Raw genomic sequence first — 22,171 nt, 5'->3', positions numbered from 1 at the left:
AAGTACATTTATTTCATTTATTCGTTGAAGGACTGCTTTGTTCACTGCTCTGTACTAGTCACTATCAGTGACACAGAGATGACTTAGACTTGGACTCCTCCCTCTAGAATATGTAATGCAGTACAGAAACTAGATATGAATATGTAATTATCATAAGAGATTGATTAAAGAATCAAGTGTCATAATATATACATGAGGGATGGAGAGTAAATCCAGAGCAAGAAGAGAATATATAAGATTGGAAGCATGTGAATCGTGTTGTGGGGAGGTGGCATTGTGAATGGGCCTTGTAGGATCTACGTGATCAGGGTTGTGCATCCGAAAAATGTGTTCAGGCAATCTGTTTTTGTATAAACACCAGTCAAGATCATAAAAGAAGGCAATGTATACAAATCTGTATAAATGATTTCTAATCACTGTCTCTTAAAATATTACACACTGGTCAACAAAATCCATCAGTCAGCAATTATGATGAATCAATTGCAGGAATATGCACATGCATGTGTGCACACACACACATAAATATTTTGTTTGAATTTCCTTGCTTAAAAAAGCTAATTAATGTTTTAAAATAGAGTATAATGGTCTCTCACCTTAGGATCAACATTACAAATAAAACTGTAGTCAGAAGTCAGTATTTAGAAGTCAAAATTAAAAAAAAATTGTTTAGGCAAATCAGTTAATTATGTAAATAGTAATATTAGGTTGAAACATAAAATTGTCTTTTTTATAGCTTAAAATGAAATACCACAAGTTTCATATGATCCAACCTATACTTTTTCTCTACTCATCATATCATTAAAAGGTTTGCAGAGCCTTTTCTTACCTTCAGATTTAAATATATAACCTTAAAGATTAATCTAAGAGCAACACTAGATCCTTTCCTTTAGAAGATGTTTGTGGCAAAAAATTCCTTTCTGATATTTCACAAGCTTCCTGAAGACTCCAGATCTAATGAGAACTGATAACTGTTCTAAATGATTAAAATGTGGTTTCCCACAAAAACAAATACACACAAACAAACAAACTTCATTCCTGAAGTGCCGTTCAAGGCCCGCATCTTCTGACAGTGCCAGAGGTCTGTTGCCATTGGTTAAACCTTGGCAAAGTTCACAGAGAGCTCATCAATGCACAGTGAGAATTAATGTGCACCACTCATGATCCTGCTGAGACCCTTTGTTAAAACAGTCAAATTCTATGCTGTTTGTAAGGTTGTGCAGTTGTAATCCCTGGGTAACTGCCAGGAATAGCCATAGTAACAAAACAACCAGTGTCCTTCTGTTTTCAAATCAATCTTTCATGGTGTAAAGAATTTTTTGACTTATGATGAATCTTGTTGCCAGCCAGTATTTTTAGGTTATTCAAAGACCCGAAGTGAATGATGTTGTTTTTGTGTATGTGCTAACATAGATAGATTCATTCCAATGCATCTCTTTACAGAAATTATTTATGTTATAGTTTGTCATAATAGGCAAGGTTGAATTTTCTAATTAAAACAGAATATGTAATATGCATACAAATAATACTAGTGTTCTGATACGTTCTCATATTGTCTCTATATAAATCATGATGTATTGTTAAGTGTTTTTTAAGACAAGTAAACTTGAGCATCACAATTTTTTTAAAGTAATTGGTGTAATATTACAAGTACACACCCACATACACATGCATGTTTATATATATTTTTATATGCACATGGTATATATGTCTATTAATGTATACAAGCAGTATACATGTATGTATGTGCATACTAAGAACAGTTTTAAAGGAATAAAAATATCTGAGTAAAAAATAGGTATTGTGTGAATGAATTAGATCCAGTGAGTTGTCAAGGACAATTCCTCATGTTTAAATATCAATATGAACTTGGATAATTTAGTGGAGATTTGATCATGGCTTCATTTGCTATCCTCAGTGAAATCTCTTCTTCAATTCATTATTCCTTAATACATTTTCATTCTATGTTGAAAGATAATCAGTCCATCAAATATATTTTTGGTATTAAAAAAACTTTAAAATTATAACAAGTAGAATAACTTTGTAGTCAGCCAGATTTCCAAATCCCCCTCCATTCATTATCAGAAGGGTGATTTGGGGCAACTTGCCTAAGTCCCTGAGCCTCACTTTTTTTTTTTTTAACCTAAAAAAGAGTACTGACAAATGCATATACTTTATGCTAAAGATTAAATGACATGAAACATATGAAGTGCTTAGAATAATGCCAGGTGTATTATAAACTTTCAATAAGTGTTAGCTGTCATCTGTAGTCTTTTTTTTTTTTGGGAAGAAATAATAGCAGTTATCTGAAATGAATGAAAACATAAACCCAGGCATCTCACTGCCTCTTCCATTCACCCTATTTCCCATTGAAATTATCAATAGAGTAAACAAATAAGGAAAAGTCTGCATCCCCTCCAGAATCTAGGGACAGGACCATCCAAATGTCAAGTTTCTGCCTACTTAGCCTAATACACATGTGACTAGAGAGAAGGAAGAAGAGAGGGTTGACACCTGGTCCCACTATCCTAAAACAATCAGTGTGTGTCAGAATTTAGTGGAAAGCCATGAAAAACTGCAATTTGTATCCTCAGTATTTTTTAAACATGAAAAGATTCTTTAAACAAAATGTACCTCATAAGTTTATTATCAGACATTGTAAAAATTCTAAGACTATCTGGTCTATGATTATTTCTGCGTTTTTATTTCTAGAGCATGCTGGGCTATGTTGACTTTGTTCTGACCTACGTTACCACTTTTTCCCTTTCTTACAAGCCATACTCTCTGGATCGCTATCCCTCCATCATTAATAATCTTCCCTCATTTCCATTCTCTTCCTTGATTATTTCCTATCGTGTCTGGCCTCTCTGCTGCTGAAATTGCTCTCTCTGTAGCCATGTCAATGACGGCTACTCTGTCTCACCCACTTATCTTGAGAGGCTGGGTCAGATCCAAGAGACTGACTGGATTAGGCAGCACAAGCTAAACTCGAATGTGGTTGTAGTTTATACCTACAGAAATTATTTCTCACTCCCTCTGAATATAGATTAAAGGCCGGCTGAGGGCTCTGCTCCATGTTTTCTCACTAGAACCCCAACTGATGGAGCCACTGCTATGTGGCTGATCATCACATCAGGGAAAGAGTGGGAACATGGTTAATTGGACACTGTCTCTTAAAAGCTTGTTCTTAGAAATGAAAGCACACTGCTTCTGCTTATATTCCATTGACCAAAGTAAATCATATGTCTGTGTTCAACTTCATGGGAGGGAAGGAGTATAGTCTACTAGGTGCTGAGAAAATGACAAATTGAAATATAATTGAATAGCCCCAATACTGTGCTCTCCATTGCTGTTCCCAGTTCATGAATTCTCTAAGCTCCAGAAAAGCCGTGCTGCTTTGAGGCACCTGTCTCTGGATATATCATTCCTTCTCTTTTTTAAGTTATCATCCACTGTTGACTTCAACAACTGGATCATAGCCTTTCACTTTAAGATGGTTGATTTTATGATTCTAGATAAATTCAGTGTCCTTACAAAAGACCCATCCATCACCATGGACCCTAAGCTTCTTGAGTTGTTCATTCCCAGGAGCCTTTTAGCCACATAAGTCTTATAAAAGCCTATAATTGCATCATAATCATTATTATAATGCAAAGTACACTAACTCTTAGATCAATAACTCAGCAGTTCAACTCCTTTCTTATTTACAAATGTATTCGACCACACTACACTTGTCTTTGATGCTCTCAAACCTATGAGTTAAATAATCATCTATTTGTTTTCCATATATTAATTCTGTCCTCTCCTCACATTTCTCCATATCCAGCTTAGTTTCTGTGGCTTATTGTTAGAGACGTTCTCTTCTAGTACCAAATTTATTTTTCCTCTGTCGTTTCATAACAAAACTTGACCCTGTATTTATGTCATTATCTTCTTCACTGTGTCTGACTTAGAACAATAAACTTAGCTGGAGAAAATCAACCCATTGTGAAAAAGGCAACCACTATAAACTGATAGTAATCTCAAATGAGCTGTCAACACTGTCACAACTGCTACACACTCCTTCTAGTAACCACACTCTCTTACATTCTGCAACACTGCTTTTAAAGTTTCTTTCTACTTCTCAAGTCTACCAGTCCCTCTCCAACTTACAACAGAAAACCTAGTGTCCTGCTTCTACGAGAAATAGATACCATGAGATAAGAATGTCCTACACCTCAACCTTCACCATCAAATTTACAATCATGGCTTCATTAGCACCTGTTCTCTCCTCTTCTTTTCTAGGTTTGATGGAATAATTGGTCCTACTTAAGGATGTGCTTTTCATCTTTTCCATTTTAGCTTGTCTATCCAGAAATTTTTAGACCCATGTTTCTTTCTTTCTCTGCTTTAGACATCTAGGCCTTTCTCTTCTGATGTATTTATATTTGTATTTTTAAAAGACCATCATTTCTCATTTTAAAAAAATCCCTTTCAGCTGTCACCCAATGTTTCATTTTCCCCTCTGAGGTGAACTTCCTGTCATCTTTAAATTTCCTTCTTTAATTGGTTGCACTAGCTATCTCACATCTCACCCATATGGTTTTTGAACTAACATGTCATCAAAAATTACTCTGATTAATGTCTCCAAGTTGCTAAATCCAGTAGATATTTGTCAGGCTTTATCTTATTTGATCTGTAAGAAACTATTTGCTCAACTTACTACTTGGAAGCATTCTTTTCCACTGGTTTCCATAAAATTTCCCTCATTTTCCTGTTGCCTCTCTTAGGTTACTCTTTGCTGTCTTTACTTCTTTGAACCATCTTTTAATTGCTGCTAGAAAGAGTGCATATTATAATAGACTTAGGGTAAAAAATCCTGTTGCTTTATTTCTTGTCATGATGATGTAAAAACATCAAACTTTGACAGAGTCCTCTTTGATTAATTCCCATAACCAAAATCCATGCAAAATAAGCAGAGTAAGCCGGACTAAAGCTATCAGCCTCAGGGCCCCTGATCCATAAGTAGGGCTTATTGGTCAGAATTATCCATGGATTAAAAGTGCTCTATGTGAAATCTAAGTCTGAAGGCAGGCTTACTGCGTGAAACCAGGGCTTTGGGTGTGGCTTCCTTACTTGTGAAAGCACCTCGAAAATTCTGGTGCCCTGAGGCTTTGGCTTATTTGAAAGTTGTGGTCCTAGGTAAACAGAAAGGCACAGATTCAGTCAGATAACTAAGAACTCTGTCAAGTTACCTAATTATTTTGGAACTAGATACAAAATACCACCAATATCACCAGGGGATGTGAACCTCAAATCACTCTTATGAAACATTGCTATAGATTGGAAGGTGAGAGAGGGGTCACATAGTGAAAGAAATAATAGAACCACTAGAAAGGAATCTGTAAGGATATATGAGAGAGTGAGAGAGGGAATGAAATAGATAAAAATAACAAAAAATGCAAGTTCATATTGAAAAAACACAATTGAACATGAATTTTATCCTTCTGAAATACATTTTGTAGAACTGTCTGTCAAAAATTTTAAAATAAAAACTAAAGGTAAAATATCTTTTAAAATTCCATACAATACAAACAATAAATTGTATAGTAAAAACTATATACGAAAATATTGAAAAATAATGAAAGTTTAACTAGTATTAAAAAGTATCATTAAAAAACTCGGTAGGCAAGGTACGCTGAACACAAAAAGAGAGTGAGTTAAAAATAATGATTAATTTAATCAGCACGTAGCACAGAAAAATGAAAAAATATAATTTGTGAAAGAAGAGATAAGAGACATGGAGGATAAGTTGAGAAGCTCCATCATATATCTAGTAGGTGTTCCAGAAGGAAGACAATGGAAAGAATTGCAAGGAAGCAGTATTTGAAAAGATAATAGCTGAGGGTTTGCTGGAATTTGGGTAAAATATTTACCACTAAATCAAAAATGTACTCTGAGTAAGAGATAGGATAGGTTTAAAAAATAAATAAATTTACCACACTGTGAACAATACAGAGAGAAAAAAATCATTAAAAGACAAGCCACAGACTGATTTCCAATGCTTGTAACTGACAAAGGAATATAAGTATTCAGACTATAAGAACTTCTGCAAATAGGCAATGAGGATGGGATATGGACAGAGACATGGGTTTCTAGAAGATCAAGGCCAAGGGCTCCATGAGCTGGGTTTGATGATATGGGAACAATTCCTGGGATCTAGGAGCTAATGCTCTTATCCAAATGGTGGGCAAGAGGAAAGAGTAAGGAACTCTATCTTGCTGTTAATGAATGTTTAGAGCCTAAGCAACAGGAGGTAGTGTTGAAATGGTGTCCAAATGGTGACACCTGTCCATACTGTCCAAATGGTGAATTGATCAGGTAAAAGAAGGTATATCATCATGAAAATAATGCAAAAATCCTGATAGTTCCAGCCAAAAGGCAATATGGCTATGGCTGCTTAATTAAGGGGTCTCCATTGGTGAAATAGATAATTTCAGACTGAGGATCTTGCCATTTAATATAGAGCACTAGACATGGAAACTTTAAGTGACTCGCAAACAACTGCCACACTGCTCAAAACTCAAAGTCAGTGAGTCTTGCTTACTGGTGTGGAGGTGCTCTCTGCCTCCACTCTCCCGGATCCTTCTCACCCTCTCTATTCCAATCCCAGCTTATTCAAGGACAAGAATTATTAGAGATTGGGTCAAAGTCTTCCTGTTTTCAAGAGGGACTAAAGACCAAAAATACCTGTCCATGTATATTGGAGAACTTTGGTGAGGTAAGAAAACTTGTATAGCTTTGTTGGATACAGGTGACCAAGGCACCATCCTACCCAGTCTCATTAGTGTCATGGGTCATCCACATTCTGCTAATCAGTTTCAGTCAGGATCCACAATGGAGAAAGGAATCTAACACAACATTGTGTTAAGGGTCCTTTGGGCTAATTTAACATGCTGTATTTGTTGCTTCTACCTCTGTATGTAATAAAAGGAACTCATCTGTAATATATCTTAAGGCCCAGAGGGAATCTTCCCAATCATAAAAATTTACATATAGAAGAGTCCTAGTACCTTTCAATCCCATGATCCTCGTGACCCTTTTGAACTATAAGTCTCTGTGGCTGATGCTTTTGCCTGTTAATGTCCTGTACCTGAAGTTTTCCCTTAGAGTTCTGGACTCATCACCTTCTAGACATGGCCACCATCTACACCATTTTAAAAAGCTGCTATTAGTTTGCAGTTAGACCATTGTTGAAACTGAATGCCTGATCCACAGAAATCTTGTAACTCCATGGCCTGATAGTCCTATTTTGAGGTAGGCCAACTTAGACTTTAATAACTAATGTATGGGAAGACCATAAAAGTTTCACTTATCAAGTGGAAATAGTGTATATTCAAGAACTCAGCCAGCCAGGCAGCAGTGACATCTTGGCTTTACATGAAACAAGGTAACTTTTGGGGAAAATTTTATCCTCTACTTCACAGCTTAAAATAGCTGCTGACTAACCAGGGCCCTAGATTCTTCTAAATGCCTAGACTTGGTTCACTGAGAAGTTGAAACATAGTGTTTTCCTCTGGGGTCCTGTGGCTATACAGTATCAGTGTTAGCCATACAGAACCCAAACTGGACTTGATCTTTCTTATTAGTGGGCAGAAGTCAAGGCTATTTTTCTAACTCATGACTCCAGCTATTGCCAATGCCCTAGGTTTTAGTCTGCTCTTTGGAAAGCTAGATTCTGGTAGATTAAATATACCCCTATTTGTGGCTTTCAACAATGGAAACAAATTCCGGCTGCTGATTGGAAAGTTTCGGTCACTAATGAATTCAGAATCTATGCTTATTAACTGCTATATTGGTCTTTCTCACTCATAGTTTAAGTCTCAAAGCATTCCATGAATTTTCTCCTAACAACACCATTGATCTTTTCCTCATACAATTCATTATGTTTTTACCATTCCTCTGGATATTTCTTGCTTCAAGGAATCTTATATAAGCTCTGGGAGGGATCCTGTTTAAATATCTTTCATCTCCACTCTGCCTAGTCTACCGGTAAATACTGATTGATAGATCCTGTTATATTGTTTCACACATGAGAAAATAGAAGCTTATTTTACTCTACTATGAGATATATTTATGTGAACTTTTAAACCAGTGAAGGAATACTAATTACCTTCTGAAGTCATGGACATTTAATATTTTTATAATTTAGTCTTCATTCCAAGTTTTTGTTTATACAGATACAGAAAGATAATCAAATTGATTATTGTTCCCTCTTAATTCTGGAAAAACTACATGGACATATAAAAAAGATAAGAATCCGTAGCTTTGAAATACAACTAGCACTTTCTTCAACATGTTATTTAATATTTGATATCAGAGGCTCCATCTGAATTGTTCAGGTTAAAATACTTATGAAAGGGGAGCTTATTTTCCATTATCCTCAAAATACAAAATATATTGACTGCTTTTCAGACATTAAAGTTAAAATAAAACACTCCTTTAGCTATTTACTCATTTCATATTTTTAAAATAATTTATTATCAAAAAAGAGCTGTGAGACTTCCCTGATGGCGCAGTGATTAAGAATCCGCCTGCCAATGCAGGGGATACAGTTCAAGCCCTGGTCCGGGAAGATCCTACATGCCGCGGAGCAACTAAGCCCATGTGCCACAACTACGGAGCCTGTGCTCTAGAGCCCGTGAGCCACAACTACTGAGCCCACGTGCCACAACTACTGAAACCCGCGCACCTAGAGCCCGTGCTCTGCAACAAGAGAAGCCACCGCAATGAGAAGCCCGCGCACCACAGGGAAGAGTAACCTTTGCTCGCCCCAACTAGAGAAGGCCCATACACAGCAATGAAAACCCAACACAGCCAAAAATACATACATACATACGTACATACATACATAAATTTATATTAAAAGAAAGAGCTGTATTTTTACTGAAGTTAATCTGTAAGTTTAGGTCAAATAAAAATTTTCATATGTATCTCAGTCTTCACATTCTTAAATTAAATGACCACAAAAATTATCTAGATTTAGCTTATTGCATATAGTTGTGTTTCATTTGATTAGTGAAGGTTTTCATGGTAGAATACATGTATATTTAAATGATGTGTTGTTCTTTCCTACTGGAATAAAAATATATTTTCAGGGAATAAAAATTATAAAATTGAGAAATAATATAATAAACAACCATAATTCTACTAACTAGGAACAGACATTATTAATGTTTTGCTCAATTTATTTCCACTCTTGATTCTGTACTTTTTAAACATTAAGTTATAGAACTTTTAAAACCTGTGCAAATAGAAAAGTAAAGTTAAATTTCGTGTACCCATCACCAAGCCTTATGGATTATAAACTCATGGCCAATTTCATCTCTACTCCCACAAACTTGCTTGCCACCTGCATTATTTTGAAGCAAATCCTAGACTTCATATCATGTCATTTATAATACATGTATTTCAGTTATCACTAAAAGAGAGGAACTAAAATTTTTAAAATGGCCACACTCTCATTATCACATAGAAAAAATATGATTCCTTAATGACATCAAGTACCCAACCATCAGTACTTACTTACATTTTTCTGGTTGTCTTATAGTATTTATTTACTTATTTAGTACTTGTTTACTTGTTTAAATTGAGATCTAAAAATGCTCTTTAATTTATGATTGGTTGGTATATCTCAAGAAGCGTGTAATCTGTAGGTTTCACCTTTATCATGTTTTTATTTAGTTGAATTCATGTTTAATATAGTGTTTCTATACTCACTGACATTGGCAGTGTCTATGCCATTTCACTGGAAACTTCACAAAATGCTGCTTAATAATGCATAGTAATTCTTTCTTGCTGTACCCTAATTTATTAACCATTCTCTTCTGAGGCATAGAAGCTACTTGCATTCCCAGATTACAGGTGATCTTGAGAGAACACCTTTGTGTATCAGCCTGTTTCTGAACTTAGAATTATTTCTTAAAAATTCGAGATGTGAAATTCTAGTACAATGGATAGATTTAGTAGGTGGTCCACTTCCATTCAATAGAAAAGTTTTTGCTTATGCCCTGTCTTAAATCCTTCCATATCTGAAATTAGACATTTGATTCTATTGCATAGGGTTTTTAACATCACACACAAAAAAATCATTCTTTCTGGTTTTAGGCAAGAGGAAAGAAAAGAGAAAGAGTTAGGAAAGAAGGAAGGAAGGCAGGAAGGCAGAAAGAAGGACCAAAGTGGGGGCAGTTTGGATAAAATAATAGACAGAAAATTCTAACCTTTGTTTACAGGCTTTTTTCTTAATATTGCATCCAGTTTTGTACTATCAAACACTACTGTAATTATAGCAGTTAATATTAGAAAGGTTTTCGTTTGCTGTTTTGTAGGAATTTTCTTGTTTAATCTTTATGTTCAAACTTAATTGTGAGTTATTCAAGCATCCTTAAATATATGAGGATATATTATTAAATTCTAATAAACAAATATGGGAATGGCCTCAATTTTTATTAACAAACATGGGTAAGTGGTCTCAGCTCAGTTATTACTCTTGGATTATTAGAAAAATCAACTATTCTGGAAGGAAATTGCTGTTGATCAGTGATATTTACAGAAAATCATAAGGCTGTTTTTACTAATCAATGGGGGATTTCTATAGGGGCAGGTGATGACAGAGGTGATATAGGAATAAGCTCATGTCACAGGTTCAGAAATACTGTGGACAGTGTAATTACTCTGTTTTTCTATTATTATTTATGTAAGGCTGAGTTACCACAAACATGATGTTTTTCTTAAATATTTAATAAGTAGTATAGTATTTTAAAAAATTCTAAGGCACAATTAAATAGCTTTGTTGCAGTTGAATTTGAATGAAAGAATTTATAGAGATCACATTTATAGGGTAAAGGTAAGATAATAAACCTGAATGGTATTATTTCCTTTTAGTGGAAAAAACATAGAAGAGTGAAATGAGAGGTACAATGACACAAGTTTTCTCTTCTAAGTCTGACACCTTTTGTTTAGGGTTGGAGTGTTTTGTCATGTAATGTTTCTATATTACCGTGGGATTTTCTGGAGAGGATCAACAAGATGATTAAACTGGGAGGAGCTGGGAGGGTTGGAGACATGTTTGCTGCTCCTCCAGCATACCCAGCTTGTTTCTACCCCAGAGCCTTTGTAACTTATAAATCCCTCTGCCGGGGGAACTCTGATCAGAATCTCACAGGGCTTTATCCCCGACTTGACTGAGTGTGGACTCAAATGTCAGGACCTTGGAGAGATTTCCTTTGTTCATCTTAGTAAAAATAGTGCCCTCCTTTTCTCCCTAGTTACACTCTTATCCTGTTACCTTGCTTTATCCTCCTTCGTAGCACTCTTCACGTCCTGACATTATAGCCTCTAATTGTTTCATGCCCAGTGTCTGTCTGCTTCACTTTGTCTGTCTTCGCAGTACTATGAGCATCTAGAACAGCTCCTATTACAAAGCAGTCAATCAAGAATAAATACTTGTGGGCTTCCCTGGTGGCGCAGTGGTTGAGAGTCCACCTGCTGATGTAGGGGACACGGGTTCGTGCCCCAGTCTGGGAAGATCCCACCTGCCGCGTAGCAGCTGGGCCCGTGAGCCATGGCCGCTGAGCCTGCGCGTCCGGAGCCTGTGCTCTGCAACGGGAGAGGCCGCAACGGGAGAGGCCACAACAGTGAGAGGCCCGCATACTGCAAAAAAAAAAAAAAAGAATAAATACTTGTTGGATAAATTAGTGAATTCTTCGATAATAAATTGTTGAATAAATGAGTGAATGAATGGTTTCAGATAGATATCAGGGTTCTAAGTTTCCTCATACCTCAAACATTTTAGCACATATTGAATAAACAGTTAAAACCTTTATAAAACAATTAAATAGTACAGATTCAAGGAATTTCATTAGTGATGGAAACCAGAGAAAACACGTTACAAAATATTTTTCACTAGAGAATTAATTATAAAGATACCCAGATACAACACAGGCTAGCTGTTTAGATATATGTAAATATTGTTATTGCCCAAAGTTCTTTCTTACTGTATATGTTATTTTAACAGTTTATCTGTTTAACAAATACTAATATGTACTTTGTATTTGTTGTAAGTATAAGCATATAATACAGACTTTTGAATGTAGGGAATTAAGTAAATTTATAGTTTGGATTTGATCCACTCAGATATGTTTGCTTAGTAATTCAGCATATGATGTAAATCTATTTGCAAAGCAAGTTCTGGGAGAGGTATGTTCTATGTAGCAAAATGTTATCCCTGTTCTGTTGGAAAATATACGGAAGATCTTGTTTATGCAGATCTCTTATACAGAGATCATGTGTTCTCTCTAATATTTGAGTCTAACAAATGCATTTAAGTAAGATAATGAGGCTATATAGGAAAAGTACCTAATGTTTATTTGTATTTTAGCTGGAAAAAGAAATAGAAGAGGTTGAGCTGGGGGCACCTTTTGGTTTATTTATGTGGTTTACAAGGGCTATCCACTATTCAACTCTTCTTATGCCCTCTCATATTGAAAAATGAGTCACTGTAAAGGTCACTTTAATTTTTAACCTCATCAGCATAGTTATTGTTGTTATTGTTAATCCAGTGATGAAGAATAAATAATCAGGAGCTTTAAGATGGGTTATATGCTACACATGTTCCCTCTTGAGTTCATCCCACTTTCTTTAATACTACTACCCATGGAGCATTTATGTATTGGTCCCATTTGAACTCCAGGTTTTGCAGGATTAATGTAAATTCCAATACTGAATATCTTTTTATATTAACCCATCAGAGTAACAATTGGGCAAGCCAGTAAAATTGTAGCCAACTGTACCTTGTACCTACTTTGACTGAAGGACTTATTAGGACTTTTCAATTATTTGTTTCCATGTTAATCTTCCCTATGCTGCTGTCACCTGAGAAATGAGACTGTCATAAACACCTTTGTATCCTGAACTTTGCCCAGGCCTTGTGCATAGCTGAATATTGATAATCCTTTGTGAAGGAATGTTTGTTACTGTGAGAAATATTCTTAATAAATTAATTCTAAATTTATTCTAAACTAAGTAATGTCCAATTTTAACATAAACTAATCATAATTGGATAATTTAATTGCATTGATTATTTACAACTGTTATAATTTACCTATTATTTTAAAATAGATCCTGGAAATACAATGTACTTAATCCATTGTCCACTGGAGAATGGTTTACTAGAGCAGAATTATAAGTTCACAGTTCCATTAAAAGGGTTCCTTGTAGATCATAGTCATCCATTCTAGTGCTAGTAGTTGTTTCTTGGTCCACTGGTTGTGTTCCCAGAGCATTAACTGGGAAATAAAAACAGGTTTAGTTGACAATATATAGGTGAAATAGTAGCTTAAATCAGTAACAATGAATTGTGTGAATGTCTTATAGGCTCAAGAAATAACCTGATATTTTAAATAGCATGTTGAATTGTTTCTAGTTTTCTCTTCTGAAACTTGCATATAAGTTTGTGTCAAAGAAGTGATTCAACATCTCTCACGTCTCAAGTACTTGCTTGATGTATACATAATAACATTCTGAGTAATATTGTAGGATTTTTTTCCTTGTGTTGTTTTTAATGTATGTTTAAATATAACCATAGGAACTGTAGAAAGTAATAGAATATAATTCCTATTTAGGTGATGGTCTTTAGCAGAATAAAATATTTTCACTTAATCTATAATTTTAAAAGACATTAATTATTTTAAAATTAGGAAATCTGTAATACCAAAAATCCAGAAAGAAAATGTCAGAAACACCATCATTCAATGCTTTGCTCATGAATAACAGGTATATAAAATTCCACTTTGAAGTATTAATATTCATGATTTCCAATTGTTTTTAATAGAAATTTAGTTTTCCTGAAATTATCAATGTGAAAAAAAAACCTCAATCTCTATGAACCTATTTTTTTTCTGAAGGAGCTAAACTAACTCAATTAATGCATTAAAAAATAAATAAATCTCATAGAAATATTGCAGTGAGAGAAGAGATATTGTAACAATTTTAGTACAGGAATATTATTATTTATAAACCATCCATTGAGAGCTTACAATTAAATCAGATCTGGATGGGAATGAAACAAAACAAAACAAAATAAAAACAAACACCCCCCGCCACACACACACACACAAAAACCAATGTTTTGGAGCTGTGGCTCTTCTGAAGAATTATCAGTTGAGAAGTTTATTTTTTATTCTGTCATTAGTGGCAAGGTTGGTAGATTTAGTCAATATCATTTGAAATTATCAGCAGGCTTACTTAAGCATTAATAAAATGACAGCTGCTGTAGCAGCAGCTGAATCTACTACTGTTTGTGTTTAATGCTTTCTTAATTGTCCCTACTCAGGTCCTACAAGTGTGAAAGAACTCTCCTTATTTAATTAATAACTCAACTGACTATGTTACTTTCCATTGTGTACTATGTGTTTACTACTTGGTTTGGTGAAAAGCAACTATAAGGCATATTTTTCAAAGATAAGCTTATGTTTTACGTGTGTTCTGTGTGTGCTGGAAGTCAGTAGAAGATTCTGAGCAAGAAGTGATAATCTGGTATGTGCTTAAAAAGACCTTTCTGGTCTTTGGATGAAAAACAGACACTAACTGGGCAAGAATGAAAGCAGGGGATCAATTAAGAGGTCACTGCAAGAGTCCAGACAGTATGACTGGAAGGATAGTGGTGGAGCGGGTACACCATGTGTACAGAAGGTGAACTGTGTTTCCCTGAAAGTGCCCACAGAGGTAAAGCATTTGTTCACATCACACATTGTGAATAATTTGGGAAAGTGTGCTGTCACTTATAAGTGATATTAAAATTAATATACATAATTAACTAGCTTAAATTTCTTAACTAAAGCAATTAAAATATTCCAATTTATTCATATGCACTTACTACTTTAATTATTTTACCCATTTACTAAGCATTTCACAACATTATGGAAAAGAAAACAATGTTTAGAACTGGTTTTCCATTGTTAAATTGCAAGACCTTTCACAAGTATGCATAAGATGTTTCACTGACCAGATCACATAGTATAACATAACAGCATTATGTTCTTTGATTCTTAGGACTTCATTTTGAAGGTTTTCTCAACATGATCAAATTTGCAGTCATTGTGCGATTCATGAAGATATGCTTTGTTATCTAATTTTTGTATTAGGGAATTAGAGCTTAGACCAATACATTTTACCATTCTTCTTTAATTTTTGAAGAGACTTTAATCAAAGGGCCGCTATTAGCTATATAACTCCATAAAAAGAATTATTCTGTTCTCCCTAGATGGTTAGTTCACTAGAAATTATATTAATGTACAAATAAATCTCATTTCTAGAGCAAGATCAGAAAAAAGTTTAATTTTAAAATTCTGAGTGATTTCCTTTTAATTTTCTTTGAACATTTTAGTAAGTTAAATTGAAACTGTATTCAGCAAACATTTACTAAGCAATTCCTTGGTGTCAAATTTTGTCCAATACCCTAGAGATGTTAGATTGCTTATGATCATAGGGCTAAATAAGAAAATTTGGAAGAGTTTCACATAGAATGATAGGATAGGAAATTAATGCTTATTAAATTAATAAGATAGCTACTGCCTAGGCATATCTGTGAAATTTCCAGGGAGGAATACTTTACCATTTTCGCAGTTCAGTGATATGTGCTTTGATCGAAGAGAATGCCTGCAGGCTTCAAAGTGCTTATACTCTCATAATACAGTTGCAACAATGTGTGCATTCAAATCTCTTATATCCTATTAGGTGACTTACATGTGAAAAACTCAGAAAAAACACAACATAAAGTATTGTTACATGTTAAATTATATGGTTAAGTTTATAAGTGCATAAAAAATTTACTTAGGGGCTTCCCTGGTGGCGCAGTGGTTGAGAGTCCGCCTGCCGATGCAGGGGAGGCGGGTTCGTGCCCCGGTCTGGGAGGATCCCACGTGCCGCGGGGCGGCTGGGCCCGGGGGCCATGGCCACTGGGCCTGTGCGTCCGGAGCCTGTGCTCCGCAATGGGAGAGGCCACAACAGTGAGAGGCCCACACACCGCAAAAAAAAAAAAAAAAAAAAAAAAAAAAAAAAAAAAAATTAGGAGAAATTAATGTGTACAGAATGTTCAGGGAAGGCTACATTGGAGAAAAAGAATCGGAGATGTGTCTTATAGATTTATAAGATGTGTCTTCCAGATGTGTCTTATAGTGGAGAAAAGGGGAGATCATTTGGGGGCAGGGGAATATGATGCATTTGAATGATTGTACAGAAAAATGGTAGGAAATGAATACGGTTAAGTCATCTTTGGGATTGTACTTTCCTTAAACTCTCATGATTCTGTTTTTTTCATCTGTAAAAAAGGAAATCACAGTACAAATCTGAGCTGTTGTGAGAATTAACGGAAGTATTATAGGCAAAGAATACAACACAGTCTTGGCCCACAGTAGACCCATTTGATGCTAGCTACTGCTAAGATATTCTTTTTTTCCTCCTACTAATTCAGACTTCTGTCATCTCAGACTCTTTCTTCAAGATGTAATGCAAGTATAATTGTTTGGAATGGTCTTCTCTGACCCAGTCTGGTGGTAGAAGTGAGCTCTCCCTTTTCTTTGTATCAATACTATTCATGTGACACATAACAATTTACTTATTTTTCTTTTGATGAAATCGTTTATTTTTTAAATCAATTTTGACTACTGGCTCTTTCTAATGCAGGAATACTTTATTCTTTAAAATAAAAAATCAGTGACTAAATCTATTTTCAAAGAATAGATTTTAAAGTTCTGGGATTATTCCATTTTGCCATCAAGGTCTTTTCTCCAAATACTCTGTCTTTAATAACATGATATTTGATGGGAAAATACCACATCTCTCACTATAAACCTCTTTAATATAATAATATCTTGATTAGATTCCAAAATAATTATTAATGGATTTGTAATGAAGTTAGATCTTATTCACAGATAATGCTATAATGTATAAATAAGTGCTCATCTTTATTGCTGCAAGATAGTCCTGATATCTCATTTTGTAAATGGATTTAAAAAATGTACTTGGTGTGCAATTAGATACTGCTTATTTTTGACAATTGATATTTGATAAATTTTGTGTGTTTTACTGTCAATAGTTAACAACCTAGTTCTAATTAATTAATCAATCAACATATAACACATTGAATTCTACTAACGAGGATGTGGTTAAAACAACCTGCTCTTATTTAAAAATAATTAATAGGTTTTTAAGAGCAGTTTTAGGTTTATAATAAAATTGCACAGAAAATAGAGTTTCCATATATCTGCTTCTATTCTACCCCCTTTCCCTACAATTTATCTTATTATTAACAGATTCCATTAGTGTAGTACATTTGTTACAAATGATGAACATTTATTGATACATTATTATTAGCTAAAGTCCATAGTTTTCATTAGGGTTCATTCTTTGTGTTTTCCAGTTTTATGGATTTTGACAAATGCATAGTGTCATGTATCCATCATTACAGTGTCAGGCAAGATAGCTTCACTGCCTTAAAAATGTTCTGTGCTCTACCTGTTCATCACTTTCCGCCTCCTCTGAGCACTGGGAAACCACTGATCTTTTTACTGTCTTTACAGTTTTGCCTTTTCCAGATTGCCATATATATGAAATTATATAGTATGTAGTCTTTTTATACACGTCGTTCACTTAGCAATTTGCATTTAGGGTTCTTCTATGTCTTTTTATATCTTGATAGCTCAGTTCTTTATGTCGCTGAATATTATTCCTTTATACACATGCACCAGTCTGTACATTTTTTAATTAAATGGTTAAAAGTGTGGGTTTATATCTTCTGTTTCAAATTATTAATTCCTTTTATAATTGAAAGCATACTATATATTTTTTGTTTTTTCCCTTTAATAATTAGAATATAACATTTTTAGGCAATGCTAAGTAAATTTTGATGTATGTCTAGTCAATTCTATTAATATATACCTGTAGAACAACATTTTTTGGAATAATATAGTAGTTTTGTTTTAATATATGTTACTTGAATTGTTTCCTCAATTTTGCTGATATATATTATGAATTTAAAAGTATTTTACCAGTTTAAAGCATACTCACTGACACGTTTTATATGTGGTGAAATTTTGCTTTCCATGTGCCTAGGAGGAGGCTGGGTTGCAAAGTTAAGTGGCATATGATAAACTATGCTGAATTCAACCACCAAAACAGGAGCAAACCACCACCCTCTTTTTTCCTTTTTTTTTTTTTTAACCTGGAATCCTTGTTTCTTATATTATCACTTTCCTTCCCTAACAAACTTGTTTACTTTTTCAAACCATCTCCCCTTTGTTGAAAATGCTCTATTTGCATGAACTCTGCACCTGACCATTTAAATTCTGAGACTATAATCTATCAATTCCTGCCCTTGCTTCTATGTATTTCCCTTTCCATCTCTACATTCATTCTACATGAATGAATGAATGAATGAATGATGTCTCCATGATTCCACTTACGGTTTCTGAGATGCATGACATGGTTAGTTCTAGGTATAGATTCCAAAAGCTTAGGTTTATGTCCTTGGTTCCAATGCTCAATTAGTTCTATGACAATGAACAAGTTTTTAACTTCTGTGGTTTCAGTTTCCTTATCTAAAAATGGGAATAACAGTAGTATTGCATAAGAATTAAATGTAACAATTCAAGTAACCTTCTTAGCACAATGCCTGTTGCATAGCAAATGATCAAGTAGTATGAACAATTATTATTGTTAAATTGACATTCCTTGACTTATGAATGTGAAATACGATTGTATTCTTGCCAGGACCCTGAAGATTTGTTTTTCCTTGCTGGTTGTTAGGAAATATCTTTCCCTCTCCATTGCTACTCTCAAAGATATTCTATCCAAGCATCTCCCACCACCACCCACACGCAATGCACAAGTGCACACAAACACATACTCAGAATAATATTGTCAACAAACTTAGCCTCTCAGAGAAGGTTCTTCCTTAAGTCCTCCAACAATCCCTGAGACAAGGAAACAGTAGAGGACCAATTTCATTCTTTTTTTAAAAAAAATTATTTTATTTTATTTATTTATTTTTGGCTGCATTGGGTCTTCGTTGCTGTGCACGGGCTTTCTCTAGTTGCGGAGAGAGGGGGCTACTCTTAGCTGTGGTGCGTGGGCTTCTTATTGCGGTGGCTTCTCTTGTTGCAGAGCACGGGCTCTAGGTGTGCGGGCTTCAGCAGTTGTGGCATGCGGGCTCAGTAGTTGTGGTGCACGGGCTCAGTGGCTCCACGGCATGTGGCATCTTCCTGGACCAGGGCTCGAACCCGTGTCCACTGCATTGGCAGGCGGATTCTTAAACACTGTGCCAACAGGGAAGCCCAAGGACCAATTTCATTCTGTTGTACATCTTTCTGTAGTTCTTTAAGATGAGCATTTCCATATATTCTCTGAAAGCTCCATGTGGTTATAAAAATAAAAGACATACAGATTCCCATCATAGGTTGGAATAGATGCCTTTGTTACTTCAAAATACTGCAATTATTTATTTCAATATGTTAGAGCTTAAGTTCATCCCTGACAGAAAACATGGCGAGTGAAAAGCATTAGTAATTTAACATATTTAAGCTACCTGGAAAATTAGCAACTTTGTGACAATTGAAAAACTCATTTCCTAATGCGATTTAGGCAAGGCTGCAAGGATTTTCTTTAAATAATATAAAACAAATTAGAGAGATAGTAACAAAATTCAGGGGCCATAAACAAAATCTCATTAAAAGAGGATTTTCACAATGTTAACTATTTAAAGAATAAAACATTTTAACTGTGCTCCATAGTTTTAAAACCAGAAAAATAAATGTTTCTCGATTATCAGCTAAATAATTGGAGGTAGTTATTATTATATACAATTTGACCAAAGTATTTATAAAATCATAATTGATATTGTTTTTAAAGTTTAAATTAAAAGTATTATGAGCAGGTTTAGTAGCATAATAATCCAGGTACTAAATGTACAATGGTTTCTTGAGTGTTTTTCATCCTATATAGTTTTTGCTTTCTATATCTACTTGCAATAACTGCTGATTTGTTAATCTAGAAACTCATAGAAATTAGTAGCAGAGTAAATCAGATGCTTCACTTCAGAGTTAAGAACGCTTTCAGTGTTAACATGACTGTTGCTGAGACAATTCTTGAGTGTAAAGTCTTTGTTTTATTTAATATGGTTACTACTTTGTTGTGACTTAGAACACTTTTTTTTCCTTTTTTGTGTTTCTCTCTACAGAAAGCTGACCTTGCAGTTGCTCCACTGGCTATTACCTACGTTCGAGAGAAGGTCATCGACTTTTCCAAGCCCTTTATGACACTTGGAATAAGTATTTTGTACCGCAAGCCCAATGGTACAAACCCAGGCGTCTTCTCCTTCCTGAATCCTCTCTCCCCTGATATCTGGATGTATATTCTGCTGGCTTACTTGGGTGTCAGTTGTGTGCTCTTTGTCATAGCCAGGTAACATGCTCACTTTTGTGATTTTTTTGGCAATTGTTACCTCCTTTTTCTAACTAATAATTGTCAAAAGTCACAATCAACGTTACTTTTCTTTTTCTTTATTTCCCATGGGGTGCTGGAGAATAATGAACTTTTAAGAGTCATATAACTTATTAAAATGTACTCTGATGCCTTTTTGGGCAGAAAGCATGCTGGCTGTGTCAGTAAGCTATAAGTGTGGTAGAGTTTACTCTTCTGAATAAGAAGCTAGAAACAGTTCAATTCACAGTGATATAAAAATTATTTCCTCATTTTGAAAATTCATCCATGTCTTTCTATCTGAGAACATAACATTAACTGGTGTGCCATTTTTTAGGGTCTTTGAATTTTAGAATATTACTATTGAATTTTGTCAGTGATTAAATGAATGGATTTGAAAATGATTCTATTTCAGCATCTTAGTCAACGATGTGAAATGAAGTTTAATATCTTCATTTATGGGCAAATTACAAATATTCTATTAAATAATAAATAATATAGGATATCCTATATTAAGTAATAAATAATATTACATATTCTTGGTAAAGTAATATGTATTATAAAAATCCATTCTTTACAGATTATCTCAGAATATTTTCTTCACTTCTCAACATTATTATAATCCTGTATAAATACTGTCAAATTAAAAAACACACTAAAACGCAGATTAAAAGAAAGTTTCTTGAGTAGAGTCCATTTAAATTCTAAACTGAACCTCCAAAACCAAATGATTTTGTATAAGTAAAATCCACTCTGACCTGTTATTGAACTCTTGCTACCGTGAAAGAAGTTCATGATGTGCGAATGACAGGAAAATGTCTAAATTTCAATTGTAGAACTTAATTACCTTTCTAACCAAAATGACATCATGATTGTTTATCAGTTCAAAATAAATGTAGCATTTTTATTTTATCTGTGAAAAAAGATTATGTCTTATGCCATATAGAGATCACGGATGAACATATTAACATCATTACTGATGTCAAAATAAGTATGGCATTTCCTTTATGTATATTCTTTGTCCTAATGATTACAAAGAAAAGAAAGACAAATTACATTAAAAAATTCTCAGATATCTGTTTTATTTTCACTGAAATTCAGAAAACAGAGTTCTAAAATAATACCACTTCAACAACAAAATTTATATTTATTATCAGATATTATGCTATATTGAATTTTAAGAAGTTATGTAATATCTACTTAGAATTAAAATAAATTTTATCTCAAAATTAAAATATAGTAAATGATTTAAATATAATTAAAATTTTGAATTGACATTACTTTACTTTTGTTTCAGTCACCAGCTAATATTGTCCCAATTATTATTGTTACAATTAATCTTCTATGTCTTTTTAGCTACCAAGCCACACCTTCAATTTGTTTTCTGTTTCCACTTTAATTATTCCATCAATCATTCACTCAATTAGTCAAATATTTCTTGAACCTGTAGTGAACACTGGATAATTAGGATTCCATGAAGTATTATACATTAATTTATATCCCTCATCTATTCATTAATTTATTCAGCAAGTATCTACTGATTACCTATAATGTTCTGAGAATTGTACCAGATGCTTAAATCCAAGAACAAACATGACTTGATACATTTTTTCATTAAAAAACTCATAACCAATGTGTTTATCTGACAATAAATATGTAT

The 22,171-nt window shown here is 34.2% G+C and overlaps 1 protein-coding gene across 5 annotated transcripts in view; it reads left to right on the top strand.

Annotated features, from left to right (window-relative positions):
* GRIK2 (glutamate ionotropic receptor kainate type subunit 2) overlaps window positions 1-22,171 on the top strand; it is a 648,281-nt gene that overhangs the window by 487,322 nt on the left and 138,788 nt on the right. For all 5 annotated transcript variants that reach the window (XM_082633756.1, XM_082633753.1, XM_082633752.1 and 2 more), the window contains one exon: window positions 20,270-20,493. In XM_082633756.1, the coding sequence (XP_082489882.1) occupies window positions 20,270-20,493 (224 nt within the window). The remainder of the gene's footprint in view (window positions 1-20,269; window positions 20,494-22,171) is intronic.

Source organism: Mesoplodon mirus (assembly GCF_964341445.2).
Source record: "Mesoplodon mirus genome assembly, chromosome: 10".
In the NCBI taxonomy this organism is placed as follows: domain Eukaryota; kingdom Metazoa; phylum Chordata; class Mammalia; order Artiodactyla; family Ziphiidae; genus Mesoplodon; species Mesoplodon mirus.
The sequence above is the reverse complement of the archived record's forward strand: the minus strand, read 5'-3'. Positions and strand labels throughout refer to the sequence as shown.